Source organism: Protopterus annectens, chromosome 10.part0 (genome assembly GCF_019279795.1).
Source record: "Protopterus annectens isolate FY-2018-M chromosome 10.part0, PAN1.0, whole genome shotgun sequence".
In the NCBI taxonomy this organism is placed as follows: Eukaryota; Metazoa; Chordata; order Ceratodontiformes; family Protopteridae; genus Protopterus; species Protopterus annectens.
Genome location: NC_056744.1, coordinates 368,895,888 through 368,916,986, shown reverse-complemented (window position 1 = coordinate 368,916,986; position 21,099 = coordinate 368,895,888). Strand labels below are relative to the sequence as shown.

Below are 21,099 nucleotides of genomic sequence, written 5' to 3'. Positions count from 1 at the left end.
GGTGTCTGGTAAGGTACATCCCAAAAGGGGCATTGTACTCAATTATGGGCCTGATGAGGGATGAGTAAAGAGGCACGATGACCTCTCCTGATCTAGATGTGAATCCCTTCATGATTAGGTGGGCTATATAAAATGTTTTTCTAACCACTTTGGCCACGTGGTTGTCAAATGAGAGATTGCTATCAACTTGGGTCCCCAGGTCCCTAATTACTTCTTCTGTACTTAATGGATTTTTGCCAAAAGGGATGACTATACACTTTTTGGCGTTTAGCTTGAGGCCATGGCTCTGGCACCAGTTGTCTTTTCTATGAGGCCCTTTTGGAGGATGCTTGTGTTGGCTGGAGAGTCGATTATGGCGCCCAGTTTGCAGTCATCTGCGAACTTGGTCAGCCACAGTCCTTACTTTGTCATGAAAGAAGGGTTTGTACACAAAATCTCTGTTGTTATGAAAGATGTGGAAGGGTTCTCCTTATACAAAGACCTGTAAGTCAAAGATTCTCCTGACAGAGGTAAGAACTACCAGGAGGGCAGTTTTCTAGTTTTTGAATTTGAGGACAAATGAAGGGCTCAAAAGTAGGTAAGGTGAGTTTTTCTAGAACAAAATTTAGAACCTAAGAGGGAACAGGGGGTCCCTCTTTGTGGCAACAAATGAATACTACCGTCCAGGAACTCTTTCATGGTAGGGTCAGAAAGTGACTAGTAGGTATGCTGAGATGCCAGGTAGATGTATCTTTATGGAACCATAAGAGAACAAAATTGTAAAGTTCTGTTGGATAGCTAAGAACTTGGGACAGTCGGGCTTGCAGCAGCTGTTGCTCCTTGGTCTGACTTCAGTGTGAGAATCTTACCCAGTGGAGATGTATGATTTTCTAATACTTGGTCTCACACCTCTTTGAGGATTTCCTTACAAAAAAGGCTGTCTAGAGAATACAAGAGTTATATCATCCTCCCTGACAGCTTCTGAGTGGGGATATACTGTGGACCCCCCCTAGTCTAGGTTAGAAGGTCCACTTCTAGGGGCAGCACCCATGGTTTCTCCTTGGCCATGCTATAAAGAATGGAGAATCAGTGGTGAATGGGCCACTGGAGTCAGGGTACAAGTACTATCCCTCTATGATCTTTTGAAGTGCCCTTGGAGACGAGAAGATTACGGGCAGAAGGCGTAAAGGCATACAGAAACAGATCTGTTCAGAGGAAGGGAAATACATCTATCCTCCAGACTCTTTTGGTTGGAGCTCTTGAACAAAACTGACTTGCCTCACTTCTTCTATGGCAGAAAGGCATACCGTGGGCACAGCCCACTTGAGTGCGAGTTTGAAGATGAATTCCTTCTTAAGTCTCCACTTGTTAGGATCTATTGTAGATTTGCTGAGTGACTTTGCCAGGTTGTTTTCTGCTACCAGCAGATACTGGACCAGGAGGTTCAGCCCCACAACCAGTGCCACATCCCAGAGCTGCATGACCATCCGACACAAAGGGTATCACAGTGAATGCTTCCTTGCTTGCTGATGTACCACATTACTGTGGTATTGTCTAGTTTCACTAGCAGAGTACCCCCACTTTACTTTGAAGGTCAACAGAGCTATTTGAGCTGCAACCATTTCTTTAAGGTTTATGGGTTTTGTCCTGAAAGAGCTGTCCCAGTGGCTCTGTACTTTCATGTTTCCTGCGTTGGCACCCCAGGTCAGTTCTAAGGCATTGCTTGTGAGGATCCCAGGCCTTAAAGAGTATTCTGGGGTTTTGCCAACAGGTCTGAATCTACCAAAGAAGTTCCTTCTTGATGCATGGAAGGAGGAAGGTTTGAACTTGTAAGGACTGTAGGTGTTGGCACCACATGTTCCTTATGTACCACTGAACTATTCTCATGCGCGACCTGGCAAAGGGTATTATAAGGGTGCAAGAACCCAAGAACCTCAGGGTCCTGAGGAACACCCTCAAGGATACAGAGTCCTTTAACATGGAGTGGAAGTATTTGGTAAGGATGTGAATTTCATCCAGAGGAAGGTAGAGGTAAAATGTAAGTGCTCTTTATCCTGTAACAGGCTATCAGTGGTGCCAGGTATTTGGTGAAGAATGGGACAGGTAGAAGAGCCAAAGGACAAGGCACAGAATTGGCAATGACAGTCCCCTACCTTGAAGTGAAAGAAATACATGTGCCCCTCTCCATAGCTATGTCAACGTAGGCATCCTTGAAGTCCAAGGTAACCATGAACGCCTGGGACACGATTAGCGATAAAACGTTCTAAAGAGCAAGTACTTTGAATTTGGATACCAGGATGAACCTCTTTGTTTTTTAGAGGTCTAAGTTAGGCCTTCAAGATCCTTCCTTTCTTGGGATTAGAAACAGCCTGAAGTAAAACCTTGTTCCTAAATCTTTCGATTTCATTTGTCCAGTGGAACCCTGCACCAACAGGTTTTGAACTTCTACCTGCTCCTCTTTCACCTGTCCTTTCAGAAATAGAATAATGCCTGAGAATTTTTGGTAGGATAGTAACTTGCATTTCGTAATCAGTTTACTAGGTTCACCACCCACCTCTGTTCTGAGTAATTTTTTATCAGTTTGGGTAGAAGACTGAAAGCATACTCCCCAGTTTTTGGAGTACAGAGCAGTGACAGAGGTGGGTTGTAGTAGGATTTTATGGATGGGAGCAAGGAGGTGGCCTTTTGAGTCAGAGATGCTCAGTGTAGTGTTCCTGGGGTTAGGACCCATAAGGCTTGCCACTGTCTTGTCAGGGCAGCCAATGTGGTAGAAGAACAAATCCTCTTGTGAAACATGTCAGTGGGCTTGGACACTGGCCAAAGTGGTGAAGCACTTTACAAAACACAAACAGTTCAGTGCCTTCCTTCTATATGCAACCTGTGCCAACATCCTTTATCTGCAAACTCCTTCAAAAACTCAAACCTTGGAACCCTTCTGCCGACCACCTGCCAGCAGAATACCTTCAAATAGCTTCCAAAGTCATAGCATATCCCATTATCCATCATTATAAACTGAACAATCATAGAAGGTAACATCCCGTCCATATGGAAAGTCTCCCATATAATCCCCTTACATAAAGGAGGCAAATCCACTGATATCTCCAACTTCCGACCAATTGCGTTACTCTCTCCATTGGCCAAAATAATGGCAAAATGTATTCACCATCAACTACTTCAACACCTGCTCCACAATAATTTACTTGCCAACTGTCAGCACGGCTTTAGGCCCTTTCATAGTACAACTACCGCCCTTCTATCTTTTACTCACTGTATAAACAAGAATCAAAATAATAACTTTCTATCTTCTGCACTATTCATTGACCTATCAAAAGCCTTTGATATGGTTAACCACAACTTACTAATCAATGTGCTAAAAAGCCAATCTCTTGACCCACAAGCAATACTTTGGTTTACATCCTATCTAAAATATAGACAACAAGCAGTGCTCTGGGACAATAATCTCTGCACACCCCTCCCCGTAAACATTGGAGTCCCTCAAGGCTCTATCCTAGGCCCTCTTTTATTTTCCATTTTTATTAATGATCTAAATACTGCTGTTCCTCAAGCCACATGCATACAATACGACGATGATTCTACTTTAATCTATACTGCTAAGTCATCAATCTCTCTTCAGACCCTTACTCAAACAGTATTTAACACGGTTGAAAATTGGTTCACCCATCATTGCCTCCTCCTAAACCCTAGAAAAACAAAATTGTTACTTTTTGCTCCCACCCAAAAGTCACCAGAGTTCCACTTCACAATTACCCCTAACAATGGAACTACTATTTCCCCTGACACTACCACACGTCTGCTGGACATAACCATAGATAATAACCTCAGCTACGATGATCATATCAACAACACTATACAGACTGTCAATACAAAACTAGGCTCCCTGTATAGAATCAAATCCTTCCTCACACCACTAGCTAGAACCTCCCCAGACTCCCCTAACTTCTACCCTATTCTACGCTTCTGCCATATACATCAATCTATCAAAACACAATCTAAGCAAGCTTGAAACTAACTATAATAACATAGCTAGATTTGTCACTGCCACCCCCTTCAGAACCCACCACTGTCACAACCTTAAACAACTCAGATGGTCAGAACTACAAAGCCATCTACTGTATAATCAACTGGTTATCTCACATAATATTCTTTATCACCCAAATAATACCTCGATCCTCTCTAACCTGATCTCCCCATATAGAAATCTTGCAACACTTCGCTCAGCAAATAAGCTATTAATCTCCAATATTAAATCTAACAATAAAGCTGGGGACTCACTTTTTACTAACATTGTGGGTAAAATCTGGAACAAGCTTCCTAGCACACTCACATCTCTCTCATCCACACCACTCTTCAAGAAACATCTCAAAGACCATCTGAAAATTCATTGGCTTTGTCCTAAACATGACTAAATCCTACTTTTTCCCCCTTAATGCTCTTCTTTCTATACCCCTTCCTTCTGGCCTCTGTCCCCTCTACAGCTTTAATCAATACAATCTAACTTTATTCTAGCCCTTGTGTTTTTCTTTCTTCTGCTTTTCTCTCTTTCTCTGACCTACAAATCATTACTTTAGAATTCTGAGTGTTCTTGTACTCGATTGTATTTCTAACCTTTGCATAGACTGTGAGATATTATTCATAGACACAATTTTTACTTTTATATTGTATTTTAAACCTTGCATAGATCAAGTAGCTATTATTCATAGAAACAATTTTTATTCTCTCAAAACATTTTTAATCTCTTTGTATTTGAATTTAGTCATTTTTAATTATTGTAATTTTTTGTAATTTACTTATGCTTGGAGCTTATCTTCCTGGGCCTCTACTGAAAATGGACATGTATCCAGCTAGACTAGCCCATCCCAGACTCACAAATCCAAGACCCAAAACATAGAAACAGAGTACAGAAAATGTGTATTTGTAGGGAAGCAAACACTTCTCACCCCCTTGAAGTTTTATAGATCAATTCAGAGATCACCATATCTTGAAGAAGAAGGAATATTCCTGCACATGGCACAATGTCACACTTAGAATGGAAGTCCAGATGTTGGTTATTCTTTTACATTATTGTACTCTGTATTGAAAGTTCTAGTGTTTTAAATGGTTTCTTGTTTTATGCTGAACAGACAGTATAACAGAGGTGACAATCATAGGATGCCTGATCCAATGAAAGTACCTTTTTTGAAAAGTTGGAAAAAGTTAATTTTTTTTTTTAAATGGGCAATCCTGAATCTAGATGCTTCTAATGCTCACCCACTAGCAAATAAACAGGACGGTTGTGCCACTGAAGGCCAGACAGAGATTAGCAGCTTGGGCACTGGAGGGCCAGCTCAGGGAGACTACGAAATCAAGGGCCTTCCTCACCGAAGGGAAGAATCTGGGGAAATGCCATTTCAGGGGTGACCCACAGGAATGGGGGGTGGTCAGCTCCTGAGGCATGTATCCTTGTAACACTGCAAGTCAGAAAGCCTACAAGAGGGTGTGCACATGGGCTCCCTATTGAAATGTCAGCACTGAAAATGTTGAGTGCTGAAAAGCCGGGGGGAAAAAAAGACCGAAAACCCACAGAAGTGTGAATCTTGAAAATCACTCTTCTTCTTTAAACTTGTTTTGCAGAGGGGCAAGCCCACCGCCACCACCACCATGTAGGTGTTAAGCATCCCCCCACACCCCCTTGTGGAAGACAAGCCCATCTACATCCCCCACACTTATATATAGCAACCATGAGATCCGCATACCTCCGAGAAAAGTTAATATTGTAAGTAACAGCATCTTGGACGTACTACATTTAAACCTGTTGATATGGCCATTCAGTCTCCATGATTTGGGACTCACTCTAGCGGGTCCCGACATTTCACCAAAATGCAAAAACATCATTCACAACAATAGACTCGGATATGGGGGAGGCGGCCAAATCAGTGTTTCATGTCAGCATGCAAAACACAAGTACCAAAACTTCATTATGAGAAGGTTATTGGACGATTGCCAATTCCATGGTGAATTTCATAATCCTAATGAGTTTCACAAAGCTCTGATGGTAGTGCTTATGCCTAAAAGACCAACAAAGATCCTAGTTCTAACACTGAGAAAAAAATATAGAACTGTGCTTTTGCACACCTGCTCAGTCATCTCCTAGTCTGCAACAAATGCAATGAGGTAAAGCAGAGGCCTTCAAAGATGAATATTGCAGGCTGTGTGTGTGAACCAGATCAATTATCCACAAGGAAGTGGACAACCTCTAAGACAGGTCAGTGGATCCAATTTATTTGCTTCCCATTAACATAGACAAAAGTCCCAAAGGTGTGAGGGTCAGCTCTTGCTACAAGGAATATCACTAGTCCAGATGAGTGAAGAGATGGGGCAGGAAAGTCCCTGAAGCTCAATCCCATGAGTTAATACTACAGAGATGTCCTTCCGCTCAGCCTCATAAATGTCCAAAAAAAGGAGGGCCAGGATACTGACCTGTTGTCACAGGATGACAACCTCAAAAAGGCAATGAAGAACATGGGAGGAGCAGAGGCCTCTGTAAGAAAGCAAAGCCTACATTTTGCAGATTTAAATTTTAGGCCTCAATCTCCTGCCTACTGTACTCCTGTCTGAGATTCTAGGAAGAACTCTCCTTATGGTTCTTAATCTAGACCTGCAATAAGAGGTTTTTAGTTTGTCTCTGCCAAAAACAAGTCAAATCTGAATCACTATGAGTACTGAACAATCCATCACGATCAAGATTCAACCCAAACAAAAATGGAAGCAAACACAATGCTCTGATTCAAGTTCTGACAGCTGAAGGCACACCTGGAGGGCCTATGGTACTTGGTTACTAGATGTAGGAATGTTTCAAAAGATACATGCTAGGATGTAACAATGTATCTGAACTGCAAGAAACACTCAAGGACTGATGAAAACAGAATTCCTTAACTCTTGTACATGGACACCACGCATGGGGTAAGGGTGGGTGTGTGGAATATGACCCTGTGACCATGTGATTTAGACTTGTATGTTCCTTTCACTGCCAACTGACCTTGAAAATGACCAAAAGATCTACAGTGTAAAGCAGTTTTGTAACTTACAACTACATCAGATTACATATTCTACAATGTACAATACTCACCGTAACTCTCAGAGCCTTCTGTTCCTCTCCCATTGGTCATCCTCTCTGGTACAGCCTGGGCAACTGGACTCTCCTGCATCAGTTCCTAATATAAACAAAACAAAAGGAAATCTGAGCAAAAAACAGGCACTTTTATTGCACACAATACACATTTTATCGTGCATCAGACTGCTTTGTGCAGATTAACAGAGCCCGATCCAAAAGGTCATGTTTTCTCTACTAACTAAAGGTTATGTTCTACAAGAAATATTGTGAATTTCTGTAAACCACCATTTTACACAGTACCATACTGTACACATCTAATTAAAACAAAATTTTCAACATTCAAAACTTCTTACTTTACTAGGTTTTCAAAATTCCCATAATTAAGCAATGGATATTTTGCATTATTAAGAGCAGACACAAGTCTACAGGCTAGCAGGAGAACAGGCACTTTCAAAGGAGACACCATAATGCAGCGTAACTTTACTGAATACAGAAAATCTGCAAAGGAATAATGTACTGTGAGCAGATAACGAAGGATGGAAAAGTCAGAATGGGGTGAGGCCAAGCAGAGGTTCGCCATGCAGTATGAAGACTGAATGCCTTATAACATCTGTTGATAACAGAGGTTGGGCACAGAGAAATGGACAGAAGAGTGTTAAAGACCATCTCTGGTTGAGCTTATAATTCAGTGTAAAGTAGAAGTTGTGGTACAAAAAAAGGATAATTAATTGGGCATATAAAATAATGCATGATAACTATAAGAAGCTATCAGAAGAGCTTAGAAAAGACTGGGAAATAAATGAAAAGCAATATAGAAGGAAACAAATGAAGGACACTCTCATGGCTCTCAAGTATGCAACAAAACCTAGAAGGTTTGGGATTTTTGCATGGAAGTGTTTGCACAGATATTTTTATACCCCGGGTGGACTAATTTTTCCACAGGTAGACAGCAATTGATACAGGTGTGTTGGGATAGACAGGGGTACTGGAAAGCATGCTTTTTAGGAGTGTAATGAGCTGCTGGCATTTTAGAAATTCTCTACAGGGTACTTTATCAGAAATGTTAGGGGAGCAAATTATTTTAACTAAGGAAATAATTTTTTTGAGCTGGGACATAGAAAATGAATTGCCTACACAAAGTAAGGCACTATTAGGCCCTACTATGCTTACTGTTACTGGCTGCCAAAAAAGCAATTACTATGAAATGAAAATCAAAAATAAAACCAACTGCAACCGAATTGTTGAATGTTGTAAAGGGCATAAAAAACTGGAAGTGAAATCTTTAGAAAGGGGGAGGAGTAAATTACATAGAAATAAATGGAATCTGTGGGGAAAATATATACAAAATATGTAATCTGGAGGAGCGATATGTAATCTGGAGGAGCGACATGTAATCTGGAGGAGCAATACTTCAGGGAAGAGAGGACTTCAGCAATCTATGCAATGTTAAACTCAATAATGGTCAAGACAAAAATTATATCTGTATAATATTTTTTTTTATAAATTAAATGTGTACTTATATCATTATGCAATGTGTGATATTAATAAAGATGTTTAAAAAAAATACTGAACATATATAACAGGCACACTGTCCTTTCTTGTTTCACTATCATATCAACAGTAAACATAATGACCATCGTAAATGCATCACGCAAAAAGAAACTGAAAAGAGCTTACATCAATGAAGCGTTCCTTCACCTCAAGAAGTCGTTTTAAGCGACATGTTTCTGTCATCAGGCCTGGTGAGGAAGGGTTTTTTGACTTGATGAGGTCGGTCACTTCTTTCTCTCTCTCCGCAATCTGTCTGCGCAAGTCCTGCACCTCATGATACTTTTCAGCAATTAGCTGCACCAGTCGTTCAGATGACTCCTGAACGAGAACAGAATAATGAGAGGTACTATAAGATTTCGGGTCCTCTTCGTTACAAATATTCACACACACACACTTCTTACAACATCCTTCACCATATCCCCGCAGCTCAGGGATGCTTTCCCCCTGCATTCTGAACATTTCCACAAAAAGCTGTTTAAAAGAAACGCACAGCTTACTTATCTGAGGTCCTTGCCTACATGTGGCTTTTACGGACACATTCTCTCACCAAATTTGTTGTTTTATACGTTAAGCTTGGTTAAACATTGGCATGCTTGTTTTTGTAGTTCACCAAGTCCCGATTTTCTGTAAATGCTACACATGACGTTTGTGCTCCTATTTACTCCTCTAAAAGAGCAATATGACACTGAGAATGTGTTCTATCTCTGCAGATATTTATAACTCAGATGCATTAGGCAGGCAGGTGTATGGGCTTCTTATAAACTGCACAGTAAAGTACAACTGAAACAATGTAGAACAGCAGAAGCATCTGCGATTTGTGAAATTAAAGCAATAAAACTAAATCTGTCGCACAATCAAAACATTCTTCTCAAAACTGTCAGCTTGCAGATGTTGACTGTATTATCAGTTAGACCTGGTTTTCCAGATACTTCCTCCTATGTTAGGTGAAAATTTTCACCTCACAGTTACCTTACGGACTCTGCAGCAGTTATTTCTGTGCCAAATTTAACAGTCAACACTTTAAAAAGAAAAAAAAGTGTAAACCACTAACTAAGGTACAGACACAGACTGTTGTTAAATGATCCAAGACAGTCCACTGAAAAACATATATGTAAAAGTCATCCTGAATGAAAAACGCTCAAGACGACATTCGACTTGTAAAGATAAACCTTTTGTTTCTCACACTTTCCATAGAAGAGGTCTTCACTCCTACAAGCTTAAAAGTTAATATAACCAATTCTAAGAAAGCTGCACCTTGGTACAAAGGCAAACTGCAACCTCAGCAACCTTATTCAGAGAATCTGCAAATCAATCACATATGAAACAAGTGGTCATTGCAGAACTGTAACTCCCTCTGCATGCTAAAACTGAATGATATATGGAACCCCCCCCCCAAAAAAAACACATGTTATAGACTCAGTATTTTTAAGTGAAATAATATAGCAACATTGCAATTTACTCACAGTAATCTGCTGACGCTACGAGTGATATTTACTTTTGTGCAACACAGCTGGTGAGACATACAAACAGCATGGCGCTACATTTTTGGGGAACACACAGTGGTGCTAAACAACCTGGAAGAAAGTGGCAGCCATCTGCAGTCTAGAACAAATACCCCAGGCAAAAAGCTTAACACACACACACACATACCTTAAGCTGCTGGTCACGTGAAGTGACGATAGCAAGAAGACCATGAATCTCACATTCATGCTCTGCCATCTGCTTTCTGTTTTCTTCCAGAACATTCCCCAAAAGTTTCTCCTTCTCAAGAAGGGAGATCCTTAGCTGCTGCGCCACCTCATTTGCTCCAAGACTAACTCTGTTTATAAGGGCTGCTGTCACATTCTTCAAAGGAAACAAAATGCAAAAAAAAAATAAAAAATCACTGTCAAGTCTTGTTCAGATAAGCAATACAAAAACAAAACAAACAAATAATGAACAACGAAAAACAAAACGAAAATGATCATCTAGCTTCATATCAGTAATGAGACAATCGGCATGTCATGTAGTTAGTGTTCATGTAACACGTCTGTAATATTTTTCTCTGTTTTAATGTAGAACTTGTCTCTTCTTTCCTGGTACAGCAGTCATAGGGAACTGGCAATATCACATGACTATACTCCTCAAAAAGCATGAGCATGATTACATACTTCTAGGTCAGATTAATGCGCAGTTATTTTTACTTCATCTCTTCCTTCACACACACACACACACACACACACACACACACACACACACACACACACACACACACACACACACACACACACACACACACAGTCTCTGTTAACAAAGTCATTGTTGCACGGAGATCCAAATTCTAATTCAGATGTGTGGGTGTAAGTAAGGATTCTCTGAGAGATCATAACCCCCCCCCCCTCAAATTTGGCCTTTGTACTGCAAATGCAGCTCTAAAAATCCCTCACCCCATATCCAGTAGTTACAGTTATAACATTTTCATGCACTGTGTTCAAAATCATTCAGTTATGAAAGATTTTGAAGGACTAGCTAATGAAGTTGTGACTTTACAATGTAAATAATGCACGGCCAGGGGGTGATAGTGTTTCCTGGCAGCTAATCATTCTTCATACAAGCACATTAGCCCCAAAAAATGCATTCACTCTTCGGTCCAGTTTGAGATGCTTTCTACATCAGCAAAGTCAATGGCCTACAGCTTTTATGAAACAAAAAAGTAGGACACGTGGTCAGAAAGCAGAGATGTCACTGTTCTTTGTTTGGAGTGCTGTACACAAAGAATGGCTCAGAAAATAAGGGCTCACATACAGTTTGCATTAGGCTGTAAATATTTGCTCTCACCTCCACCTCCATGTTCTTGGCCTGCAACACCTCATGCAATCGAGCAAGAACACGATCCTTTTCTTGCAGGGTTCTTTCAGATCTTTCATCAGTCTCCTGTTTCAACCGCTGCAGGTTCTGGAGAGCCAGAGATGCCTGTTCCAACTCCAGGTCTTTCACTTTCACCAAGCCATCCAGGCTCTGGAAATCAGAAAAAAATGAAGATAATAAGAGAAATCTGAAAACTATTAGCAGCAATGAATACATGCAAATCTGTGCCTGTCACGAGGTTACTGCTCATGTCCAAGTGAACACTCAGAATTCTCTGAACTTTGCAATAAAGTGTTTATCCACTGCACTCCACTATTTCCATAGTTCTGTGGAGCAACCTGCAAACTGAATTAATTTTACAGTGTTTATACTGTTTTTCTTGCCTGCTGCATTTTTGTTTCAAAGGTATGCTTAAGTTTTGCAACGCTGGGTGTTTTATTTTATTTACTTTAATGTGGTAACCAATACTGTGCTTTATTTGTCACTTTTATGTAGACTAAAATGGGAATATTCAAAAACACTTGGTGCACAGCATTACGTGTAACAGCCCAATAAGTGATTATGAGGTGAGGTGCAGGGAATGAGTGATTCATAGATATATGCAGCATAGCTCAGCTATGAGAGAAACAGCACAACAATTGTGGTATAAAGATGAGTACCCACATGCCAGAGAGCAGTCAGAGGAACTGGTTAGTAAATCATTCCTGTATGGTAGAGGGGAGTGCAATACATTGCTACACTGGCAAATAGATGACTTCTATCTGCATTAGCCATGACAGATACAGCACAGAATAAAACCGAAGCATGCAATATCACTCATCATTTGCATTGCAGTGCAGAATGCAGCTGTATGCAATATATCCTGCATTTCCTTGTTTTCTGCACATTCAGTGTTTAACAACATTTTCTGTTTAAGCAATGCCATGACATGTTGTTGATATTTGAGCATATGAAACTGACAGTTTAAGGCCCTTACAGTCAAGGTAGCAGATGTGTAAACCTTTTTTCCCCATCTATGCAGTGCCCTAGAATCTCTGTCAGAGGAGGTAAGGTTTTTTGCAGCGGAAGCCTCAACTCCTTTGGGACCCTGAGAAATAGTTTCTGGGTCTGCAGCAGGGTTTTTAAAAAGGAATTTATGAGAGTCACGAACCCTGTAATATATGTCCGGCTTAACAGGAGCTGGAGGTAAGGAGTCAGGTGTAAGACTAGACTCCGAAAACACATCACCTACAATGTCTAACACAGGTGGGATGGCCAGGGGCTTGTGTTGAGGAAGTAAAAGGAAATCCCTGAGCCTCTTTTTAAATTCAGAAAAATCTTGGCTCTCCCAGTGGAAATGCTCCCTCATGGTATGTAAGGTTTCCCCAAAAGAATAGTCCTCAGGAGGGGAAGCTGAAGGTATAGATTCTTCAGCATTAGAATCCTCATGGGGGGGAAGAGAATATTCCTGATCAGAAGAGGACTCAGAAGAAATGGAAACCTGATCTGAAGATTCATAGTCAGTATCTTGCCTAGGCCTCTTTTCAGGAGGGGGATGGGAACCCCTGATCAAGGTAATCAAGTCTTCGGCCATTTTGAGCATCTGCTTTTTGGGCATGGAGGCCTGCCACATGGCTCTTGAGTTTGCTTCTTTGTCTTTGAAGGTGCTTTAGTCTTTGCCTTTGAAGTTGGTTTAATGTATAAATGTTTAGGTCTGAATATACCTTCAGAAGCCGGTGCCTGCTCAGCGGCTCCGGATCCATCTGAAGGAATAGCGTCCAAGGCTCCAATACCTTGAATTTCCAGTGGCATAGCCGACTCCACGTGGGAGTCAGTAGTGGCCTGCGACTCTAAAGTAGCAGGCAGCAGGGGCTGTGAAAGCGCCTCACTGAGAACGGCGAACCGACGTCTGGCTTAGGAGAAGCTTCGTCGTCGGGTTTGGGCCTCGGTTGTCTATCTTTTTCTTTGCATTTTTTGTGAACTCTGGTAGTCGGATGGCTCTCAGACAACATTTCTGGGTAATTAAACCTGCCCAAAATAGTTTAATGCAAAACCATACCAACACTTAATAGTGCGTTGGTTAAATCTAGCACAAAACCGACAACCTGAAACGTTATGGTCAGGGCCTAGGCAAAGAATACAGTAAAATGAAAGTCCTTATGAGGTATTTGCTTCCTACAAGAAATACAATTATTAACTTTTTCTGACATCGGTCTGGAGCAAGAAAAAAGTTTCCCCAACGAGGTACTTAGCTTTATAGAAGACTTCGGATCTGAAACTCGAACATGAAAATCTCAGGAGTTGGCTGACCGGCACTTGCAAACTGCTTCTGCTTCGGGCACCGCGCGACAAGAAAGACTAAAGAAAATGGCATCAGCTGCATCTTTTATACCCCTGATGACCTGATGTCAGGGAAGGGGCGATGGCAGCCGACGCAGGACCCAGGACTTTGGAATTCAGGCCGACTGAGGGCAACCTGCCAGCAGGATTACCCCAAATGTAATGACTGCAACAGTGAAACACGAAGAACATCTGGTTAGTAAAACATTCCCTGTATGGTAGAGGGGGGTGCAGTACATTGCTACACTGGCAAAGAGATGACTTCTATCTGCATTAGCCATGACAGATATAAAACCAAAGCATACAATATCACTCTCATCATATGCATTGCAGTGCAGAATGCATTATCACACTCATCCTTTACACGGCAGTACAGCATGTATTATCACACTCATCCTTTACACGGCAGCATGTATTATCACACTCATCCTTTACACGGCAGCACAGCACGTATTATCACACTGATCCTTTGCAAAGCAGTACAGCATGTATTATCACACTCACCCTTTACAAGGCAGTGCAGCATGCATTATCACACTAATCCTTTGCAGAGAAGTGCAGCATGTATTATCACACTCATCCTCTGCACAGCAGTACAGCATGTATTATCACACTTACCCTTTACAAGGCAGTGCAGTATGCATTATCACACTGATCCTTTGCAGAGTAGTGCAGCGTGTATTATCACACTCATCCTTTGCCCAGCAGTACAGCATGTATTATCACACTCATCCTTTACACTGCAGTACAGCATGCATTATCACACTGATCCTTTGCAGTGAAGTGCAGCATGTATTATTCACACTCATCCTTTGCACAGCAGTACAGCATGCGTTATCACACTCACGCTTTGCAGTGCAGTGCAACATGTATTATCACACTCATCCTTTACACAGCAGCATGTATTATCACACTCATCCTTTACACGGCAGCACAGCACGCATTATCACATCGATCCTTTGCACAGCAGTACAGCATGTATTATCACACTCACCCTTTACAAGGCAGTGCAGCATGCATTATCACACTGATCCTTTGCAGTGAAGTGCAGCATGTATATTCACACTCATCCTTTGCACAGCAGTACAGCATGTATTATCACACTCACCCTTTACAAGGCAGTGCAGCATGCATTATCACACTGATCCTTTGCAGTGAAATGCAGCATGTATTACACATGCATCCTTTGCACAGCAGTACAGCATGTATTATCACACTCACCCTTTGCACTTCAGTGCAGTATGCATTATCATACTCATCCTTTGCATGGCAGTGCAACATGCATTATCTCACTCATCCTTTGCAGTGTAGTATGCATCATCACTCTCGTCCTCTGCAGTGCAGCATGTATTATCACACTGATCCTTTGCACAGCAGTACATCATGCATTATCACACTCACGCTTTGCAGTGCAGTGCAACATGTATTATCACACTCACCCTTTACAAGGCAGTGCAGCATGTATTATCACACTCATCCTTTACAAGGCAGTGCAGCATGCATTATCACACTCATCCTTTGCACAGCAGTACAGCATGTATTATCACACTCCTCCTTTGCACGGCAGTGCAGCATGGATTATCACACTCTTCCTTTGCACTGCAGTAAATTGACTGGTCCTGCTATACACCACGTATCACTTTACTCACAGTCTAGAGGCTGAGCAGGGCACAGCAGTCAAGTTACACAAGGGTGATGTGGCGCAGTGACAGGCAAAGGTCAGAGGAGGTGGTAGTGGAGGCACTCAGGTTGGTAGTAAGTTGGGGGAATCAGTCATCATGTGCTCCAGTGGCAGGGTGGAGCAATTATGTGGTAAACTTTGGCCATATATACTATGTGGACTTGTAGTTTCAGGGCTTGATGAATTCTGTTGTAGGAAAGGCAAAGCACTTTTGCAGCATATTTAAAAACCCTGATGTACTGTCTCATGTTGGGAGTCATTAGATGGATGATTACCACGACCTTAATCACAGACATCCACTTAATCACAGACATCCATGGCAGTTTGACAGTCAACAAAGGATAGCAATGGAGGATACAGAAACTGTTTACCTGCTGTAACCTGACTAGGTAGCCTGGTGATGTTACTGTGGAGCCTGAGAAGAGTCATTGGCCACTACCATGAGAACAGCCACATCCAGGTCTGTTGACTGTAGTGGTCTGATACACAGTGATGCACTTTCCAAAACAGTGCATGCCATCTGCATAAGCTGGGCCCCTGCCTGATCCCCCTACATCTGAACACTTGCATAGCCATGGCTGGTAAGGCCTGAAGTGGCACAATGGAAGACAGTTGCTGCCTGCCTCACTGATGAAGCAATGGGGGCTGCCAATAACATCAGTGCCGTGTTTACTTCAAGTCCCATAAGTTGGGTCAGTTTTGCAAGTGCTGCAAGCCACCCCACTGCCTACACAGCTGTTTCTCATCCTCAGGCAGGCCAAATGCACCACACACTCTCTCTACAATGCTGTGTGCAATGCTGTGTGGAGCAGCTACCTGTGACTGGGTCACTGTCCTACACATCCGTTGAAGCTTTTATTCACACTGATTTTTACGGAACTTTCAATAAGGTGAATGACAGTTGCAAAACAGGAAGAGAATATTAAAAGTAGCTCCATTCAGGAATATTGAACATTCTTATAACTTTTACCCTAAAAAAATAAAACATCTGATTTATAAAGTAATAACACTTCCAATCATTAAAAATGCACTTGCTGTATTCACAAAGAATTTTTTCTAGTCTAGTCCAAAAAAGATATTTTGTATGAAAGATCTATTCAACTACAGAGATTTATGCTTCTTCAAGGATAATAATTACTACTTACAAATAGTAATGATGCCAGAGAGAAATTTTGACTTTAGCAATGCAAACCTTGCTGCTACACTGCACGAGGGAGCATTACTGGTATTCAGGAACAGGCTATGAAAATAAACTTTGTATTCCTTGTGCCCTGAATTCTGCTGAACCCGCTGCATAGCTGCCAATGTTCCCTTATTACTGACCATCCCCACCTACACCACCACCACATGCACATTGGATGTGATAACACATGCAGGACAAGTAAAACTCTCTCATGCATGGATTATAGCATTTAGTGACTCCACCTCTCTCAGAAATCAGCTCAACCGAAATGGTGGACCTGCGAATGGACCATCACTCCTCTAATGTCTACAGTACCCAGTCCAAGATACTAGACAGGACTTTGGTACATTTACAGAGACCCAGGAAATGGGAGGAAGTCAGCTTAAACTGTAGAGCCTTCGACATTTCCTCTGTGGAGGGTACAAAATGAAGCAGTTACTCAGGTACAGACAGAAGTGAATGCCTTTTGGTCTGTAGAAGGTAACTACTGGAGCCAGACACATTGTTAACATCCTGTAGCATACAGACAAACCAAATGGCAAGGAGGTAAACTGGTAAACGGAACTACCTGTGCTGAATCTAAGGAAACATCTGTCCACCCAGGATAGGGTTATGTGAAGGTAGATATCCTTTCATTCCAGGTTCACAATGTAAGCTTGTGAGAAAAGGAGATTAAAGAGGTCTTAGAACATTAGCATCCTGAATTCTGAAACTTTTAAAAATGTATTTTCTTTTGACCATTCCAAGATGGGCTTCCTCTCGCCACCTTTTTTTGAAAGTAGGAAAGAGTAGAGACTGGTGCCCTCTTCTCCCATGGTACTAGCTTCTCTATGGACCTGTGTGAAACATTTCTTGAAAACGGGGAGGAGAGACCAGAGATGGAAAAATACCTCAGAATTTTGGTCCTTCTAGAAAATGTAGCCCATATCCTTGAATTAGGGTTTGAAGAGACCAATTGTCATGCGTGATCAAGTCCCATTACTTCATGAAGAGGCCCAAGTGATGTCACGTCTTTTACTGCAGAAAGGGGGAAGAGGGATTAGAAGCGGTGAAATTTGGGGAGTGGAAGAAGGGATGAGTCACAGTTGCATCTTCTCTGTCTCTCTTTCACCCTGTGTTCAGGCCCAAGATGAAACACAAACTTACTGTGGGAATACTTTTGGCAGATTTCTTACCCCAAAATAAATTATTTTTTTCTTCAGAGCATGACATCTAACCCTTACACCCAAAAGCTAAAACAGTCTAACATAGAAATAACAGCCAAACTAGAAAACAGATTTTCCACAACAGCGTGCATGCCTCAAATCCAGAAGACAGGTCACAACAATTAACCAAGGAGATACAAGCAAGGAATTCAGACTTAACAGAACTGTGGCAGGAAAGAATTGAAGATAGTGTAGACCTACATGCACTCTTGCATACAAACATCCTTTTATGCCTGTGGGAGGGCATCTGCCCAGCCAAGGGAGGGGGAGTGAAAATCTTTCAAAGTCAAGTCAACCATCAGACCTTTTGCGACAACTATTTCAACAGTCAGAACTGCAACAGTGGATTATACAAAAAAAGCAGCAGTTTAGCATGCACCATTAAAATAACACCTGCACATGTGCCAAATTCAGAACTGGCACTGACCTATAAATTAAATGTTGCCAGGCTAAGCACTTTTTTAATTAATTTTATTTACCATTTTTTTGCTACCCTAGGCTATGGAATTGGCTACATGGTTTACTTAATTATTTTATTTTCCACTTGTTGACTAATAATGCCCCACAGAGCAAGCCCATTTACCAGAGGTCCTAGAAAGAATGCTCCACATTAGAGCATAAAACAAATTGAGAATCTTTAACAATTTACAAATCAGTGACTAATATAATACATAAAACACATCTACAATATTTTAATGAATACTTGAAATCAAATTTGAGGAAATGTATTTAATGTTTCCTTTAAAGTCTTGGAAGTAGCAAGGTGATGTACCTCTATACATAACAAAGACAAACAGCAGCATTTAAATACAGTAATTTGATAAATAACCATTAATTCCCAACAAACTAAAATAGTAACAAGAACAGGCAAAGTAGCATACAAAAATAAACTTAAGAAATGGTGGAAGAAATTAAAATATAAGCAGCATCTACAAAAGAAGGGCAGTACAGTGGTACAGCGTCTAGTCTGCTGTTTTACAGCATTTAGCACTCAAGTTTGGGTCTTGACAGGGGTACTTTCTATGTGAAGTCTGTATGCCCTCCCTATGTCCACTTGGGTTTTCACCAGGTGTTTTAGTTTTCTCCCACAACCCAAAGATGGGTGAACTGATAAGCCTCCAAATTGCCCACAGGTGTGGGTGTGCATGTGCCCCCTGTGATTTACTGGTGTCCTGCCCAAGATTAGCTGCACAGAATGCTGCAGCAGGCCCTGGTACCCCATAAATATGAACTGGATTAAACCCTTCTCCATACTGCTGGGAGATAAAACCTTCAATTCCCCACACGAGCAGAGTTTGAATAGGGCCTCACACACTGGAAGAGTCGGGTGGTTTGTATGGGAAATCAATGGAATATGGTTCACCCATGTTGGGGGGGAAAGACTGTTAGCTCCCCAGTGGCTATAAAGTGCGCCTGTGTAAGTGGCAGCCTGTGCAACAGACACTGGCCACTATGGGTAGATGTGGGTTGCCACTGTCAAGCCAGTAATGGTAGCCTTTGGGGACATATGTGATGGCGCATACATGTGTCCTAGGAGGACACAGCAGGTCTCCATGTTTACTTATGTGCTCATGTTAGCCCCTAGTGGTGGGGTTAGAGACTAAACAGAAAAAATACTTCCATACTCAATGCTCTCAATGATGAATGGCTCTGGGGGAGGATGAGGAGTGGCACCAAATGGTCCCCTAGCCTGTAGACACCTGTGGTCTACTTAAAACATTGATGGGGAAAAATCCAGTTGATAAATGCATTCTAGAAATAAATCCAAAATTTATACTACAGATTTCATACCAAAGACTCAGATGTGAGACTGACAATGGCATGGCACTCAGTCCAAGAAATACTGTGCAAGTGAGTCACTAGAATTCATTTAACAAAACCTTTATTTTGCATTCTTTTAGTGCTGAACACCAGAATGCACGACAGAAAAGGGGGCTACTAGTAAACATATGGAACCAAGCTACAGATCGACAATAACAAGAATATAGTGCCGGTACTACCTACAACATCGAAAAGCATTCCAGTACCAGACAACTATATCACAGTGCACATTTGGTGAAACTGCATGCTTGTGGATGGAGATTGCTACAAGCTGTGGAAATGTCCGTACTCCTATAATACAGCAAATTTGAAATCAGTTACATGAAGAAGGCAATGGAGGGGGAGAGTCCAAGCCACACTGGGCTGTGGAGAGTGAAGTCATTTTGAACTTCTAGGCTTGACCAAAGCATCATCTTAGGTTGTGCATGCAGATCTCATGTGCAAAATGCATGAGTTCAGGTAGTCCTGATTTTAAAGGAAACAGTAAATACATGCCAACAAGAAATACATGGAATGACACTGAAAGCATACTCAATGAAAATATTCAACCAGAGATCATTCAAATCCAAACAGATTATACAACCATAATGTAGAATGTCTACAAAAAACATTAACCCGTGCTTATCTTCAACTCAAGACGACAATTAGTCTTTGGGACTATGTCATAAAAAAATGACTGTCGTTCATGCAATCTACCCTACAAGGCCAACTAAAATTGTTAGCAGCCTCTCAGAGCAAGGAAATGTACCTGGCCAATGAACAGCAACTGATAACAGTAATCATTCTTCAGATATCACCCACTTGGAGGGTCCCCAAAGCAGACCTGCATGCTTCCTGGGATACTGTTTAAACACTATTTATTGACAGCACCACCAAATCTATCTGCCTTAACAGATGTGCGTTCTCGTTCACCCGGATTGGCAATGTGATGTACTTCAATCCTCCTAATTCAACCAGTATACCTCACCAGACCACACACCCACTTCAGTGCATTTACCAATACTGCAAGCACATCTAATTCAGCTTGCCAGGAAAGGGACGGATGGCACCCAGGAGGAAAAAGTCAGTGAAATGAATACACACAAATGGATATAAAACTGTCAAAACTCATATGCAATGAAAATGACATCTCCTAAACCAATCAAAACAGTATCCACAAAGGCTCATTTGATGTACTGACAAACAATTTTACTTCAGAAAAACACCCACAACTTTAAGTATTTTATAAGGGGAGGTGCTGAAGGATGGTTATGCCTCTGTGAACTTAATAATTATAACTTATTCCGAGATCAGTGCGTGACTGGAGAAAGCGATCCCTCCAGTGTACGGATTACCCTCCCAAGAGTCATAACTACCCAACCCTATCAATATTTATTAAAATAGACATCACTACAGTGTCTGC

The 21,099-nt window shown here is 41.5% G+C and overlaps 1 protein-coding gene across 7 annotated transcripts in view; it reads right to left on the bottom strand.

Annotated features, from left to right (window-relative positions):
* Positions 1-21,099, bottom strand: part of LOC122813133 (phosphodiesterase 4D interacting protein) — a 1,898,306-nt gene that overhangs the window by 735,909 nt on the left and 1,141,298 nt on the right. For all 7 annotated transcript variants that reach the window (XM_044085281.1, XM_044085280.1, XM_044085276.1 and 4 more), the window contains 4 exons: positions 11,459-11,638; positions 10,292-10,486; positions 8,768-8,959; positions 7,106-7,190 (listed from right to left, as the gene is read on the bottom strand). In XM_044085281.1, coding sequence (XP_043941216.1) covers positions 7,106-7,190; positions 8,768-8,959; positions 10,292-10,486; positions 11,459-11,638 — 652 coding nt within the window. The remainder of the gene's footprint in view (positions 1-7,105; positions 7,191-8,767; positions 8,960-10,291; positions 10,487-11,458; positions 11,639-21,099) is intronic.